The 17,839-nt window shown below is 44.4% G+C and overlaps 1 protein-coding gene across 2 annotated transcripts in view; it reads left to right on the forward strand.

The window, feature by feature from the left end:
- Window positions 1-7,446, forward strand: part of MCM3 (minichromosome maintenance complex component 3) — a 21,118-nt gene extending 13,672 nt beyond the window's left edge. For both annotated transcript variants that reach the window (XM_011981322.1, XM_011981321.1), the window contains 5 exons: window positions 2,384-2,524; window positions 3,488-3,591; window positions 4,435-4,520; window positions 4,998-5,067; window positions 6,682-7,446. In XM_011981322.1, the coding sequence (XP_011836712.1) occupies window positions 2,384-2,524; window positions 3,488-3,591; window positions 4,435-4,520; window positions 4,998-5,067; window positions 6,682-6,880 (600 nt within the window). In that variant the 3' untranslated portion in view covers window positions 6,881-7,446. The remainder of the gene's footprint in view (window positions 1-2,383; window positions 2,525-3,487; window positions 3,592-4,434; window positions 4,521-4,997; window positions 5,068-6,681) is intronic.
- The last annotated feature ends 10,393 nt before the right edge of the window (window positions 7,447-17,839 follow it).

The following is a 17,839-nucleotide window of genomic DNA, read 5'->3' on the forward strand; positions in this document are numbered from 1 at the left end:
AGGCTGGAGTGCAATGGTGTGATCTCAGCTCACTGCAGTCTCCACCTCCCCGGTTCAAACGATTCTCCTGCCTCAGCCTCCGGAGTAGCTGTGATTACAAGCACGTGCCACCATGCCTGACTAATTTTGTATTTTTAGTAGAGATTGGGTTTTGAAACCATGTTGGTCAGGCTGCTCTGAACTTCCGACCTCAGGTGATCCACCCGGCTTGGCCTCCCAAAGTGCTGGGATTACAGGCGTGAGCCACCATGCCCGGCCCAAATTTGTCTAAATCCTTTAGGGGCAGTGGATTTTGCAGCAGAAAGACCCAAGTCCAGAACTCTTATTATGTGACATAGACATAGACTTGGATTAGACATGATCCCAGATCATCTACTCCAGCCTCACCCACTCTGTCTTCTCAAATCCCTGCTGGGACTGTTTTTTTTGAGATGGAGTCTTGCTCTGTTGCCCAGGCTGGAGTGCAGTGGCATGATCTCGGCTTACTGCGACCTCTGCCTTCCGGATTCCAGCTGTTCTCCTGCCTCAGCCTCCCGGGTAGCTGGGACTACAGGCCTGTGCCACCATGCCTGGCTAATTTTGAATTTTTAGTAGAGACGGGGTTTCACTGTGTTGGCCAGACTGGTCTCAATCTCCTGACCCTCGTGATCCGCCCACCTCGGCCTCCCAAAGTGCTGGGATTATAGGCGTGAGCCACAGCATCTGGCCGGGACTTTTTAATACCCCCAGTGACAGCATGCTCAGAACATTACTGCTTTGAAATTTTAGAATATTTGTTAAGCTTAAACCTATTTCCCCACAACTTTTACCTGTGGCTGTTGGTCTTGTTTTCTGGAGGTTGTGTATCACCTGTCTTCCTCATTAAACAGCTTACTTTCTTTTTAACTGTTCCTTTCCCCATGTGAACTTCTGGTGTGTGGCCCGCCCTCTCATTGAACCTAGAACTGAGCATCATACACTATTTTAGTTGAGGTCCTAGTGTGAGGTCTGTAAGTGAATTCCAAGACAGTTTGGATTCTCTAGGTATGCTATTGCAGGCTAGGATTTCACCAGCTTTTTAAGTGGTTCAAGAATTAGAACTTGTCATGGAGTGTATGACTTCCAAACTCTGGTAGCTTTCTAAATTATTACAAAATTTAATGAATGATTTTAAATGTGAATGTATTTAGTTTTGAATGTCATTGTGAATATACACGGTAATTTAGGAAACTTGAAACAAGAAGGGACCAGGATACATCAGTGATGGGTCATATAACGGGAGACCTGGAAGGTGTGACAGAAGAAGTTTCTTTTTTTTTGAGATGGAGTCTCGCTCTGTTGCCCAGGTTGGAGTGCAGTGGTGTGATCTTGGCTCACTGCAACCTCTGCCTCCTGGGTTCTCCTGCCTCATCCTCCTGGGTTCTCCTGCCTCAGCCTCCTGAGTAGCTGGGATTACAGGCACATGCCACCACACCGGGCTAATTTTTTTTGTATTTTTAATAGAGACGGGGTTTCACCATGTTGGTCAGGCTGGTCTCAAACTCCTGACCTCGTGATCTGCCCGCCTTGGCCTCCCAAAGTGCTAGGATTACAGGTGTGAGCCACCACGCCCGGCCTGGAAGTAGTTTCATGTCTGATCCCGACTGTGGACAAATCCTTTCACCTGTCAGGTCAGCTTCTTTATCCATAAAATGCGAGGATTGAACACATCAGAATCACCTGATTCATTCATTTTCTGATTTCTGATTCATTCATTTTCAATTCATTCTGATTGATTAGGTCAAGAAGGCCATTCTTGACCTAATCAATAGCATTGTAAAAGGTAAAAGCACCCTGGTTTGGTATTCACCGGTCCCTGTGAGAAACATTTGTTAGGAATGTGTCAGAGTTCTCCTTCTCTGGACTGAGTTTACTCAAGCTACATATTTGTCCTCAGATTACTCCTTTCCTATCCCTCCTTCAGTGTGACTTTGGAAACTCTCCTTGAAGGTCTTTGAGTCCCATTTCCTTCATGTATAAAACTTCTCCAAGTTATTAAGAGGGTGAAATGACAGAATGTATATAAAGGCAGACTTCCTGCTGCATTGCTGGCCTACAATCACTGATGATTTTTCTCCCTTCTCTTTTCTACGCTGTAGTCTTTTATCTTTCCAGTTGTTAGATGCCTAATTTTCTTCCCTGTTCACTTGCTCCTCCTTCCTGCAACAGTCTTGGGTATATTTCCTTGATCCTTGCTATCATCTTTCTCATTTTTATATGGTATCTATAGAGAACACAGAGCTCTGAATTCTCTGCTTAGGCCTCCTGGGGCTTTTCTGGTAGTGTCATTTCCCTTTCTGTGCAGTAGGATTGATGGGCATGCCTAAAGGATTTGGGATAAGCAATCCTCCCTTTTCTTCCCTAGACATCTCCAGTTACAGCCCGAACACTGGAAACTCTGATTCGACTGGCCACAGCCCATGCGAAGGCCCGCATGAGCAAGACTGTGGACCTGCAGGATGCAGAGGAAGCTGTGGAGTTGGTCCAGTATGCTTACTTCAAGAAGGTGAGGATTCAGATGCCAGGGTATGAGAGGCTCTTCTGAATAAATTACAGATGCATGGGCTTCCCAGCCTTCCATGACTGACAGCTACATTTGGATCGTCAACAGAAAGCAGTATTTGTCTTCCAGTGATCAGTCTGCCTCACTCTTTCCTCTTGAACACTCAGTGATTCTCAACCCTGACTGTACCTGAGAATCAGATGGAAAGCTTTAAAATGCTGATTCCAGGGCTCCTAGAGATTCTGGTTTAGTTGATATGCTATACTTTCAGTCAGCTGCTTCTCTGTGTACTCCTACTTCCTTTGCATCTTAGAAAAAAAGTAGGTGTTTTCAAAAGGGCTACCTTGGTAATCTTCCTTGTCCCTCTGTACCTTTCCCCTTGGTAGTCTCTTCAAATGTCCCATTGGCACCTCAGAAGCTCATGTTTAAAGTTGAACTCTCAAACTTGCCTCATCCTATTTCCTAATTTCTGTTTGTGACATTGCATCTCCGTCATTTTAGATATTAAGCCTCAAAGCTTAGACTCCCTTTTCCTAGTTGCCCACTCCCGCCCCCGTCTGGTGAATTTTAGTTTTGGGGTTGAGTTGTGAGTCTGATAAAGTCTTCCTCACTTTTTGCTAGGTTAAGGGTTGTCTTGGATTTCAATTAGACACCTGATTTATGAGGAAATAGATTGTTTTCCACTTTACTATTATGTGCTAGACGTTTGTTTCTTTATTCAGTAAACATTTATTGAGTACCTACTATATAAACAGCATATAACGTACTTCCCAGCATTTTAAAAAGATGGGTAGCAGTCTCTACTTCTGCCCCTGGTCCTGGGACTTAGGGATAAGAGGAGCTAGGTAAACCATTGGAAACATGGAAGTCATTCCTGCTTATGGTGCAGAAGAGACTCGGAGTTCTCGATGCAGTTCCCCTGCATCAGTGACCCCTCCAGCCCACCCACACTCGCCTTGGTCCTAGGTTCTGGAGAAGGAGAAGAAACGTAAGAAGCGAAGTGAGGATGAGTCAGAGACAGAAGATGAAGAGGAGAAAAGCCAAGAGGACCAGGAGCAGAAGAGGAAGAGGTAAGGTGGGGCAAGCAAATGAGATTAAAAAGTTGGTGGCCAAAAAGTTGGTGGCTCACACTTGTAATCCCAGCACTTTGGGAGGCCGAGACGGGTGGGTCACTTGAGTCCAGGAGTTTGAGACCAGCCTGGGAAATATGGCAAAACTCTGTCTCTACAAAAAATAGAAAAATTAGCCGGGTGTGGTGGCGGATACCTGTGGTCCCAGCTGCTCGGTAGGCTGGGGTTGGAGGATTGCTTGAGCCTGGGAGGCAGAGGTTGCAGTGAACTGGGATCGCGCCACTGCACTCCAGCCTGGGTGACAGAGAGAGATCCTATCTGAAAACAACAAAAAAAAAAAGTTCCAGTGAGACTGGAGAGAGGAGGGTAGAGGGTGGAATGAGCGCTGCTTATTGATGTCAGGTTGTTCATGGAGGGTGTTCCTAGACCTACAGGGTTTGTGGATGAAGATAACCTGGGTAAAAGAGAAAGAGAGTGAGACCTTCTCATGTGCTTTTGACCCCTCTACTGAAGAAATGCTAAATAGTAGGAACAGCAACCCAACCACTGAGGGTTTTGAATATATACTTAAAAATTCTAAGGGAAAACCTTCATGCTTATGGTTGAACTTATAAGGGTGAGTGATGTGGGAAAGAGCATTGGAAGCAGCGCCTGTTTGTGTTCTAGTCTGGGGACTTGGTCTTGTTTAGAACAAGCAGCAGTTTGCAAAGGCCTAAGCCTAGTGCTTCACTTTGACTTAGTGGTTCTGTTTCCTTTTCTCCATAGTTAGAAGCACAACATGGGGCTCCCTTGCCTTTCTGTCTGCAAACTTTCTCTCTCTCTTAACTGCCCTGGGTATTTTAGAAGGAAGACTCGCCAGCCAGATGCCAAAGATGGGGATTCATACGACCCCTATGACTTCAGTGACACAGAGGAGGAAATGCCTCAAGGTGAGTGAGCGCCCCTTACTGATGAAAGAGGTTGTTCCTGTGACTCTTGGACTTTTCCAGTTGCTCTGTGCACTTTAGTTTCTTGTGGACTCTTGTTCGTTTGGCTCCCTGTTTGGGGCCTATGTCCAAGAGGTTTGTCCCAAGAGAGCTTCAGGGGAAACCCACAGTAAAAACTTTGGAAGAAGCTTTGCTCTATTGTGTACACCTCCTTGATGAACTGTGCTGTGCTATACCTGGTATAAGCATTTCACCTAATATATATTTTGAGGGTCTCCTGCCTCACTAAATTCCTTTATCATCCAGTGAAGATTTCCCTTTATCCTAATTCTTCTGCCTGGCCCCATAAGAACCCTAGGAAATAGGAGTGTTCAGCAGGCTGAGTGAGGGATTGGGAGTGGAGATGATTTCCCTAGTGTTTGTGGAAATGGCTTCACCTTGCTAATCTTCCCCATCTCTACAAACATCAACCCGCTGAAGTACACACTCCAAAGACGGCAGACTCACAGGAGACCAAGGAATCCCAGAAAGTGGAGTTAAGTGAATCCAGGTGAGTAGGGATGTTGCTCCTGCCCCTTCAAGAATTCTGTATCACTGAGGAAGGGACTTTTTTCCCTTGGAGAGGGTGGGAAACAAACTGCTGGTTATCAGTAAAACAAAGCTGGAGGCCTGCGGCTTTTAACATTTTATATTCTCATTTAATTTCAAACTTACTGAAAAGTTACGAGAAAAGCATGAAGAACTTCTGGATGTCCTTTACCCAGAATCTTCAGTTGTTTAAATTTTGCCATTTGCTTTATTAATAATTCTCTAAGAATTTGAATTATGTCTGTGTGGGGTTAGGAAGAAGAGTTTTACAACAGGTACAACTTACGTCTTACTGTAACCTCAGATTCTTCTTGGTGGGATAGATACATTTTGGCCATTTGTTTTTGAAATGAATTTTTACCACCAGGATTTTAGGAGACATTTTTATCTATGAATTTTGTTTACTGAACACCAAAGAAACTTCATAGCCAGGTTTTACGTTTTTTCTTCTTATACTTTAAACACATACCACGTATTTACTGAAGAAAATTTGAAAAACACTGAAAAGTATTTAGAAAAAAAGAAATCAATTGTAACTCTGTCCCTCAGAGACAACCATTCAACTGTATCTTAAAATGCTTCTTGAATCAGCTTGTATAGATCTCTCTTTTTTTTTTGAGACAGGAGTGTGGTGTTTTTTTTTTTTTTTTTTTTTACTTTTTGTAGAGACGGGGTCTTCCCATGTTGCTCAGGCTAGTCTTGGATTCCTGGCCTCAAGGAGTCCTCCTACCTGGGCCTCCCAACCAAAGGGCTGGGATTACAGGCATAAGCCACTGTGCTGGTTTGATGTCATTCTTTTTTTTTTTTTTTTTTTGAGACGGGGTCTCGCTCTGTCGCCCAGGCTGGAATACAGTGGCGTGATCTCCACTCACTGCAAGCTCCGCCCCCCAGGTTCACACCATTCTCCTGACTCAGCCTCCTGGGTAGCTGGGACTACAGGCGCCCGCCACTGCGCCTGGCTAATTTTTTGTATTTGTAGTAGAGACCGGGTTTGTTAGCCAGGATGGTCTCGATCTCCTGACCTCGTGATCCGCCCGTCTCGGCCTCCCAAAGTGCTGGGATTACAGGCGTGAGCCACGGCACCCAGCTGATCTCATTCTTTTTACTGACTGCAGGGTTTCCATGGTATGGATGGGTAAAAATTTATTTAACGAAATTCTCTGATGATAGACATTTGGATTGTTCCCTGTTTACAGTAAAACAGTATTAAATTTATCAGTGTGCACTCATGCAAGTATAGCTGTAAGGTGAGTTCCTAGAAATGGGCTCCCTGGGCCAAAGGATATACACATTTAAGGCTTTAGTAAGTGCTGCTAAATTGTCCCCCATTGATGCTGACCAGGTTACTATTTTACAGCCAAGGGGAATGCCAATTTTCCACGCACTAGTATAATAGTTTAACTTTAAAGGGGGCTCCTCACGGGTAATGCTGCCATCAGAGGCAGATGTGTGTGTGAGAAAGAATATTGAGGGGACGCCTCTACTGTATTAATACTATGAATTTTCCTAGAATAGCTCTTTCCTGAGAGCATTTGGGTTTGTTTACTCCTCTCCCCCTTTCTCCTGTCTGGGGCAGGTTGAAGGCATTCAAGGTGGCCCTCTTGGATGTGTTCCGGGAAGCTCATGCGCAGTCAGTCGGCATGAATCGCCTCACAGAATCCATCAACCGGGACAGCGAAGAGCCCTTCTCTTCAGTTGAGATCCAGGCTGCTCTGAGCAAGATGCAGGATGACAATCAGGTCATGGTGTCTGAGGGCATCATCTTCCTCATCTGAGGAGGCCTCGTCTCTGAACTTGGGTTGTGCCAAGAGAGTTTCTTCCGTGTTTCCCCCCACCGTCCCCAACCCAAGTCTTTGCCTCTGCTCCCCTCACTAACAGTGTTGAACTGAAGGCGAGGAATGTTGGTGATGAAGTTGAGTCAGGACTTGGTGGACCCTTTGGGAATGGGTCATGAAAGCTGCCATGGGGTGAGGAAAGAGGAGACAGTGAGAGAGGACAAGGACTATTGCATCTTCATTGCAAAAGCACTGGCTCATCCATCCGCCCTACTTCCCATCCCACACAAACCCAACTGTAAATAGCATGACTTCTGAGTACTTTTGGGGGGCACAACTGTTTTCTGTTCGCTGTTTTTTTTTTCCTGCAGAGCACTGTGGTCTAGACTAGGCTTTGGGTGGTTCTAACTGGTGGAGAGAAGCTCTGATGCATGTCATGCAGGTCAAGGGAGCTTTCTTTACAATAGCACCAGTTAAGGCGAATATATATTGTAGCACAAAACAAACCCAATATCCAGATGAATATCTGAGATGTTGAATAAACTTAGCCATTTTGTACACGCGGTCTTAATAGTCGTAGTCTGTTTTTCATACATATATTGAATTTTGTTTTCCTTGAGAGCAATCGTGCAGGGTTTGCTGCTCCCGCATTTGCAGCAAACTACCACACGGTGGCAGCAGCCTGCTGTGCTCTCTCTCTGGGGGTCATGTCTCCTCTAGAGATAGTTTTCTTCCTCAGCAGCACCAGCATTTATCAGTCAAAATTGATAGTGCAGACTAAACCCTGCCAATTTAAAATAGCTAAATGGCCAGGGGAGGCCAGTGAGTAAAAGTCCAGGAAAAGAATTACCTCTCTGCCTGGCGCTTTTTGCCTGAATCTAAACTTACCCTTCATAAAGATAGAATACCTGATATGTCAGACACCTCAAAATCCTGGGAATTCTTGCCCATAATGAGATCCTGTTAGAGGATCCTCTTTTTTTTTGAAATAGGGTCTCGCTTTGTGCCCAGACTAGAGTGCAGTGGTACAATCAGCTCACGACAGCCTCGACCTCCTGGGCTCAAGTGATCCTCCTGCCTCAGCCTCCCGAGTAGCTGGGACCACAGACACATGCCATCATGCCCAGCTAAGTTTTTGTTTTTTATTTTAGTAGAAATGAGGTTTCTCTGTTGCCCAGGCTGGCCTTGAACTCCTGGACTCAAATGATTCTCGCATCTCGGCCTCCTAAACTGTGAGATTATAGGCATGAGCCACTGTGCCCAGCCTACAGGATGCTTTTGAAACTACCTGGGTGTCCACTCTTTGGGGTTGGTTAGCCTGTTTGCACATAAGCTTGTGATGGGGCCAGGGTGGGACTTCTACTCTTGTATGGTTTGGATAGTTTTTGAAGAATTTTTCAAGTTACTTAAAAAAAGAATCATGTGATTTTATGGGGGGCTTGGGTCACATGGACTGGAAGCTGCTTTCTGGTGGCAGATGTGGCTCTGAAGTTGTGCTAGTTCTTGGCTGTAAGATTGCTGAGGTACTTTCTTCTCTGTTTTTGCCGAGGGTCATCCTTTACCACAAAGCAGGAGATATTCTTTGGTTCGTTAAGACAAAGGGATTTTTTTCTTAAAAGCAGTACAAAATTGTTGGGGAATTCTGTTTTATTTGTGATTTTTTTTCCCCCCCTCACAGATGCGAGATCCAAGTCCTATTGGAAGTGGTCTAGAGAACCCAGTTTCAAAGGACAGTGCAGTGGTACCAGAAGGAGGAATTTGCCATTCATTGAGCATTGGCAATGAATCAGAAGTTGTGCTAGGTATCGCAGTGGGTGCAAAAGTGGTGCTTTCTGCTCTGAGGCCTCTAAGCTGGGGATATGTCAATATGTTGGTGAAAATTTAAAAATATAAAGTATACAGCTGGGCATGATGGCTCATGCCTGTAATTTCAGCACTTTGGGAGGCCAAGGCAGGCGAATTGCTTGAGTCCAGGAGTTTAAGGCCAGCCTGGGCAACATGGCGAGACCCTGTCTCTATTAAAAAAAATTAAGTATGATTATATACCAAATAAGGGCAGACACAGATATAGGAATCCAGGGAGGACCATGAGGATGTCAGGTGCTACTGATGGGGTACAGCTATGAAGAACAACTCTAGGAGTTTTTAGGGATCTTCTCAAGTGATTTGTTCTAGAAAGGCAAACATTCTGTCAATAGGACTCTTAGTCTGTCCTTCACTCCTGAGGAAACTGAGGCACAGGGTGGGGGGATATGTGCATCTACCATTGTGATAATAGCTGTAATATCAGGTGTACTTTGCTGACCATTTCATCACTCTTCAAACTAGTCAAAAGAATAGTAAGTGGAAGACTATATAGCAGCCACAATAGATATTAATTGTATTAAAATAGCATGACTCAACCTTTCCATTGAGTTTTAAGAAACTTGCGTGTGTAGTTCCCAACTTACAGTAATAGAAAAGAGCTGGTAAGCTTTTCCAGGATAGGTTCTTGCTTGTTGACAGGTGGTCCACTGCAGCACCTACTGTGGGAACCAGAAAGAGGCTGCTCAGGTGGGCTGACATGTCTTGAGGCCAGTCACCCCCGAGGGTATCACTGTTGCCACCCTGCAGAGATTGCAGTGGTGACCCAGATTCACCAGAGAAAATCACTAAATTACGTGCCTGATTCCAAAAGAGAAGTCTGTTTACATTTAGGTTTGTCGTCTGAAATACTGTAGTTAAAATAATTTGGGGGGCTTAGAGAAGTAAGTTGTATCTTGAAAAATGGCACCTTATTCCTTAACTCCCCTGGATAAATGAAGTGGCAACATGAAAGGATGGTTTTCAAAAAGGACAGTTTGGTAAGGATTGCTGAGATTGAATCTCTTCTCTGCAATTTACCAGACAACTTCAGGTAAGTTTTGTGCTGCTCTTTATTTCAGCTGTAAAATGGGGATGACTTGCCTTGTAGGATGCTTGTGAGACATAACTGGGAAAGCAGATGGCAGGTTCCCGCCTGGTGTATTACTACTTCATGGCAGTGGTTTGATTACTGCAAGTTCCAGGGCCCATTAAAACAAAGTGATTCATTTTGACAAATGTTTATGAAACATGATCCTTTAATCAAAACCAATTATGATGATTTCACCCTGGCTGCATTCCTGAACTCTCATCCCTTCCCTGCCTTTCCACTCTGATGGTTCCCACATTCTGGTCAGTGTGGCTTTGAGGCAAGCACTTCCCCCAGAGAGGACCCTCTGGGCGCTAGCTTGGCAATGCATTTTCAGCTTTCTCCTGAGGGCAGTGTTACCTCACAACAGGGCAGGGTGGTATGAAAACATCGAGGGGGATGATGAGAAAGGCTCACAGAAACCAGTGAATCTGCCAGCCCTCTCTTTCTCATGTCTCCTGAGGAGATTTCAGACTACACCAGTTGTCCTAATGATTCTGAACTTGTGAAGTGAACTCTGCCTCGAGGGTTTGGTCAGTGGAATATGGCAAGCGCAAGAATCACCTGTGTGCTGGCTGCCTCAGGTGCTCAGCCCTAACAACAACTCTGTGCAAGCTCTTTCCCTTCCTTGCCATCCTTTCCCTTCCTCCCTCCTCAAGAGCCAGGTAACACCACGTCTGCTGTACATGTAGGGAAGTGAGGATGGGGGAGCATTAAACTCTGGTTGCATAGGAAATCTCACCTGAGAGCCAAAAGGTTGGGAGGGTGACATGAGCCCTGCACTGACAAGCAAAGGCATGTGCATCTGAGTTCCTTTTCTGACACTAGGTATCAGAGTTAACATGCCAAGCTAGGCTGGCCACTTAGAGGAAAGTGCATGGTTTCCATATCTGGAAAAGGAGTTGGTGGAACTACGTGATTTCTGAGGTCCCTTCTGGTAATGCATGTGATTTTCTTTTGTTTCTCTTTGAAATTGCCATAGAGTCTTGCTCTGTAGCCCAAGCTGGATTGCAGTGGTGCAAACATGGCTCACTGTAGCCTTGACCTCCTGGGCTCAAGTGATCTTCCCTCTTGAGCCTCCTGAGTGGCTGGGACCACAGGTGCACATCACTCTGCCTGAGTAATTTTTACATTTTTTGTGGAGATGGTGTTTCTCTATGTTACTCAGGCTGGTCTCGAACTCCTGGGCTCAAGTGAGCTTCCCACCTCAGCCTCCCAAAGTGTGGGGATTATAGGCATAAGCCACCATGCCTGGCCATGATTTTCTTTACATTCAGTGTTAGTTCCACCTACAAGATATGTTAGCACTGGCACCGCTTGATAAAACCTGGGTTGGACTGCTTGGAGAGGCAGGTCAGAATGGGTTGTCGGTCACCATGTTAAATATGCTTTTTAGGGACAGTGATTTCTATGCTTCCTTATTACCTCTTTGTGGGTAGTGTCCCAGGATGTTGCCAATTATTTCAAGAGATTTTATTGAATTTCTGGAAACTTTTTTTTTTTTTTTTTGACATGAAGTCTCACTTTGTTGCCCAGGCTGGAGTGTAGTGGCCTGATCGTGGCTTACTGCAAACTCTGCCTCCTGGGTTCAAGTTATTCTCCCACCTCAGCCTCCCAAGGAACTGGGATTACAGGCACCTGCCACCATGTCTGTCTATTTTTTGTATTTTTAGTAGAGATGGGGTTTCACCATGTTGGCCAGGCTGGTCCTGAGCTCCTGACCTCAGGTGATCCGCTCACCTTGGCCTCCCAAATTGCTGGGATTACAGGTGTGAGCCACCACACCTGGCCATCCTAGAAACACTTTAGAACAAAATTAATTTTAACTCCATTTGAAATTCATGAAAAATAAACCTGGTTTACTTTCTTTTTCAGACCTGGCATCTTAGTGATGCGTGTTCGATTCTGGCTGGTCCATTATTAACCAGTGTGTAACCCTAGCTCATTCTCTTCAATCTTTTTGTGAATATTTTTACTATTAAGTTCTAAGTATTTTCCCACAGCCTGTAGGAGTATATTAGCCTCTGCTGAGATTTACCATTCTGATAATAGTTCTCCCAGCAGGTACTTTTTGTAGCAAGCTAAACCTCCCTAGCTTGAAGTACCACTATTTAACCTTGAAATAGAAAGATCAGCTCCTGTAATATTGCATATGTGTGCTGCTTTTCTAGTAATTTCAGTGCATGTAGTCCTGAATAGGAACCACAATAAAACCTGATAAAAATCTCTAAAAATGAAAGTGTGTGGTTGTTTTTTTCTGTCTTTTTTGAGACAGTCTTGCTCTGTTGTCCAGGCTGGAGTGCAATGGTGCGAACACGGCTCACTGCAGCCTCAAACTCCTGGGCTTAAGCAATCTTTCCACCTCAGCCTCCCAGGGAGCTGGGACTACCATGCCTGGCTAATTTTTAAATCTTTTTGTAGAGACTGGGTCTCTATGTTGCCCAGGCTGGTCTGGAATTCCTGGCCTCAAACAATCCTCTGACCTCAGCCTCCCAAAGTGCTGGCATTACAGGCATGAGTCACTGCACCTGAACTATTTAAAACAAAATATTACTACAAATATGACATGGAATATTCAGAAAGCTAGAGAACAAAAATTATCTTACTACCCTAATATAACTACTATAACTCGTTTTTGGTGAATCTTAAAACCAGTTTTAAGAATGACACTTCATAATATATCCAGTTGTATAAGCAAGCTTCAGATTAGGCACTTGAGATTAACAATGGTTTAGGAATTTAAGGACAAAAAATGTTTTTGAAACTGAATTTGAAGTCAAATGTTTGAAGCTTTGATTGCAGGAGAAAGGCAAATGTTCACAGGTCACGTTTAACCCTAATGGAGAATAAAAAGCTGAGAAAATTAGAGTTTAACATAGGGATGATGTATATAGGTTCTAAACTCCCAACCAAACTTTGGCTCCCAGGCACAACTTTATGTACTCAGTGACTGGGACAGATGAGAAGCGATGGCCCTGCTGCTATATACTAGGCACCGTATAAATTATAATAAATGTTTCTACCACCTGTGACATGGATTTTATTTTATTTTATTTTTTTATTTTATTTTTTTTGAGACGGAGTCTCACTCCGTCGCCCAGGCTGGAGTGCAGTGGCTGGATCTCAGCTCACTGCAAGCTCCGCCTCCCAGGTTTACGTCATTCTCCTGCCTCAGCCTCCCGAGTAGCTGGGACTACAGGCGCCCGCCACCTCGCCTGGCTAGTTTTTTGTATTTTTTAGTAGAGACGGGGTTTCACTGGGTTAGCCAGGATGGTCTCGAACTCCTGACCTCGTGATCCGCCCGTCTCGGCCTCCCAAAGTGCTGGGATTACAGGCTTGAGCCCCCGCACCCAGCCGACATGGATTTTATTATCTCAATTTTATAGAGGAAATAGGCCTAGAAAGATTAGATACTTTGCCCAGGGTCTCAGAGCTAGAATGTGGTGGAGATCCTACTGGCACTCTTGATTCTTAATTACTATGTTGTTTTGTTTTGTTTTTTTGAGATGGAGTTTCGCTCTTGTTGCCCAGGCTGGAGTGCAATGGCACGATCTAGGCTCATCACAACCTCTGCCTCCCGGGTTCAAGTGATTCTCCTGCCTCAGCATACTGACAAGCTGGGAGTATAGGCATGCACCACCACGCCCGGCTAATTTTGTATTTTTAATAGAGATGGGGTTTCTCTATGTTGGTCGGGCTGGTCGTGAACTCAACCTCAGGTGATCCATCCACCTCGGCCTCCCAAAGTGTTGGGATTACAGGCGTGAGCCACCGTGCCTGGCCAACTACTATATTCTAACCAGCATACTGTGTGCTCCCTTCAAAGGGCTGGGAGTGCTCTGGGGAGCTGGAGGTGGTTAAGAGAGAGCTACATCTATGAGTGAATCTCGTGGATTAGATGACAGAATTCTAGTGTGACGAGTGAATCTCGTGGATTAGATGACAGAATTCTAGTGTGACAAAGTGTGTGGGTCCAGCATTCAGAGATGAAGTGGAAGACTCTCTATAGCTAGTGATGTTCTCTGAGCCATCTCCAGGGTTTGCCCTGAGGGCAAAGGGGCCTATTTGGTAATGACTGGTGTTTGCTATTTCATATTGTCTCACAAAGCTTGTGCTAGTGTAGGCGCTCTAGTTACCAGGAAACTGCGCTACTAGAGCCTGTTAACATTCTTAAATGAAGAACAACTCAAATGTTTTTTCCTATTACAAAACTAGGATCTTTTCATTGGTGAAACACTAGAAAATAACCATAAGAAATAAATAAAAGATACTTAAAATCCACAGAAAACGTATCTGGTATGTTTTTTCAGATACCTGTAGTTGGATATTTGTTATCAGTTTTTCAGATTATAAATAATGCTGTGATGAAAAACCATGTTGCCAAATTTTGGTGCACATGCTTATTTTACTTAGGATAATTTCCTAGAAGTATAATTGCTGGACCGAAAATAGGAACATTATTAAAGTTTTAGGTATACCTCACTAACTTGATGATTTATATCCCACACATATGTATGAGGATGCTTTTATTGTCCTATGTCTTTGCTGACACTGGGTATAATCCTCAATCCCATCCCCACTTTAAAAAATTGCCACATGTAGTCTGGTTGAGATTTGAAGTTTATTTTTAAGGTCTCGCACATAGACTTACTTCTCATGACATAAGTTCAGTAACATCTGCAATTCAGAGTTATGGAAATGGTTTAAAAATTCTTCCTATTATTAACAGAGAAAGTGCAGAAAAAGCAACTTTCACCACTGTATAAGCTTTGAGAACCTGAGGTGAAAAGTTGGTGGAATATTGCATCTTAAGAACTATCATTGGCTGGGCACGGTGGCTCACGCCTGTAATCCCAGCCGTTTGAAAGGCTGAGGTGGGTGGACTGCCTGAGCTCAGGAGTTTGTGACCAGCCTAGGCAACATGGTGAACCCTGTCTCTACTAAAAATACAAAAAATAACCCAGTGTGGTGGCACGTGCCTATAGTCCCAGCTTCTTGGGAGGCTGAGGCTGGAGGATTGCTTGAACTCAGGAGGCAGAGGTTGCAGTGAGCTGAGATCGTGCCACTGCACTCCAGCCTGGGCAACAGAGCGAGATTTTGTCTCCAAAAGAAAAAAAAAAAAAGGAAAAAGCTATTATTGAAATCACCTGGTCTGATCCTGTTTCCATTAGGATGGAATACAGGCGGGGTGCGGTGGCTCATACCTGTAATCCCAGCACTTTGGGAGGCCAAGGCAGGTGTACCACCTGAGGTCAGGTGTTTGAGACCAGCCAGAACAACATGGTGAAACCCTATCTCTACTAAATACAAAACATTAGCTGGGTGTGGTGGCAACTGCCTGTCATCCCAGCTACTTTGGGGGCTGAGTCAGGAGAATCGCTTGAACCCGGGAGGCAGAGGTTGCAGTGAGCTGAGATTGTGCCATTGCACTCCAGCCTGGGCAACAAGAGTGAAACTCCATCTCAAAAAACAAAACAAAAAAACTTCCTCATACAAAGATAATATATAAAGGCTAAAAAGGGTTCAGAATAAAAAGCCCAAAGACTAATTTCATTTCTCATTTTTAGAGAACAGAATTGCTCAGGTATCTTGACCCCAAGTCCTAGGTATCACTGAGAAGGTGCTGCTTGCTTTATAAATTTGGTCCTCTGACAACTCCCCAACTTTTTTAGTACCTGGGACTGATTTCATGGAAGACATTTTTTCCCAGTCCGAGGGTGAATGTGGGGCCGGAGAGCAGATGGTTTTGGGGTGAAACCATTCCACCTCAGATCATCAGGCATTAGATTCTCATAAGGAGCGCACAGCCTAGATCCCTTGCACGCGCAGTTCACAATAGGATTCCCACTCCCGTGAGAATCTAATGCCTCACTGATCTGACAGGATTCAGAGCTCAGGGCTATTCCTCTTATAATTATTTCCCTCCTTTGTCAGCACATTGTTAAAGAGCTGATAGTGTTAGACCAGGGAAAAATGGACCTGAAAGAGCTGGAGAGAGGGATCCCTTTATTTGTAGACAGTCTAGAGGGAGTGAAGAGGCCTGGGTCCAGGCCAAGCTTCTCCACCACTGGCTATCTGTAGGAAAGCCATTGAGCCCCCATCATCAGCTGAGTGGGTTGCAGCAGATTGTTTCAGAAGACCTGTGTGGCTCCTGAAATCTATGATAGCTGCAGATATCAAAGATAAGGAGATGTCTTGCCTGACTTAATGGTTAAACTAATAGGTTTCCAGGTCTAGAAATGACCTATAAGGTATCAGAGATGTCACAGGATAACAGAGTTGCTAGTGGTGGTATTCTCCTGAGTTGTTTAACGCAAAATCTGCATAATTGACATAAATGTGGAATCTACAAAAGCCTTCTCTCTAGCTTAAACAAGGGCTGGGCTCTGCATAGCCAAGAACCTTTTCAGTCTTTATTTTTTCCTTGCTGTCCTTTCTCATCCACCTTCCTTTGACACTACCCTGCCCCCAGTCCCCCTCAGGACCGAAAGCATTAGAGAGAGCAGTGGAATGAGCCCTGCTAACTTAGGAGCTCCTGCCCTCTGCTCTGGAGCCCTGAGGGCAGACGGGGAAGAGCAGGCAGGTTCCACTTTTCCTTTCCAGGTACCTCCCCATCTTCATTTTTTTCTCCTTTGCCCCTCATACATCCTTCAAGCCCTTACCTCTGCACAGATGAAGAACTGTCCCTCACAGGAAACCCATTTCATCGTGTCCTTCTACAGCATTTCAACTGAAATTAGGGGAAGCTGAGAATCGTCATTCTGAGTCAGATCCGTGCAGGAGTGAAAGTAACACATTTCTCAGAAGTGTGGTTGTTTCAATGCTCTCACTGGATCTCTGCTGCCTCTTATTCTCTTCTCAATCTGGATCTTCCTGGGAAACATACAGTTATGACACTTGGAATTTTTAGCATTTGGAGTTATGTGATTGTTTTCCACAGAAGGAGGAGAAAACTAAAGAGGGCAGAAGATATATTACCCCACCCCATATACATGTGTGCATCCACGCGCGTGTGTGTGCACACACACATACCCCTACTTCCAAGACTGAAATTGTATCTTTAAATGAAATACGATTTTTTGTTGAATTTCCATAGGATCACAAAGTTGGAAGGGACCTTGGAGGTTGTCCAATCCAAACAGCCCCTCCGTGCATAACTCTACTCTGGAACGTCACTACCAGATGTTCATCAAGCTTTGGTGTTCTAGAGACAGTCCAATCTCTTTCCCTTTTGAAAAATTTCTAAAGTTTTGAAAATATGTGCTGTAAGTTTTCTCTAGAACATTCCCACTTTAATAATTTTGTTGACAACTTTGTGAGTACTGATATATTAGAAATTGAAGGTAGCAAGAAATTAGGTAGAAGAAGAAATAAGCTAGTCTTGACATCAAATTAAATCAAGTGAATAAATATCTGCAGCTATGGGTAGAATAATTTGCTAGGGGTGTGACAGTGGTGGGCAGGCCAAAAGGCAGAAAGAAGTCACAGTTGTCTCCTTCGGCAAGTTTAAATCCATAGAGCAGATGAGGAGTAAATACTTTAAAATTTAAAAAGCCAAAGCACATACAAATAGCCATTCAAGTAGACAGTTAAAAAGTTGTCTTTCATCGTCTCTAGTTAATTGCTAAATGAAATGTCATGCAAGTATGAGGAGAGTTTGGAAGAAGGAAAGACGTGAGTGGATTTTGAGTCTGAGGATGTGGATGTTGAGGTCGGGTAGAACTCAGGTGAGCAGAACTGAAATGGTTTTTCCAGGAACAAGACACTAGCCTGGAGAGGGTGAAGACTCAGAAATTCAAACTATTTTGTGGAGCAAAAGCAGAAAATTGAGTGTGTCGCATGTGGAGGGTTTGGGAAAGGAATTTGCTTTAATAAATGAGGTGGGGGCCGGGCGCGGTGGCTCAAGCCTGTAATCCCAGCACTTTGGGAGGCCGAGACGGGCGGATCACGAGGTCAGGAGATCGAGACCATCCTGGCTAACACTGTGAAACCCCGTCTCTACTCAAAAGAATACAAAAAACTAGCCA

Source organism: Mandrillus leucophaeus, unplaced genomic scaffold (assembly GCF_000951045.1).
Source record: "Mandrillus leucophaeus isolate KB7577 unplaced genomic scaffold, Mleu.le_1.0 Scaffold223, whole genome shotgun sequence".
Classification (NCBI taxonomy): Eukaryota; Metazoa; Chordata; class Mammalia; order Primates; family Cercopithecidae; genus Mandrillus; species Mandrillus leucophaeus.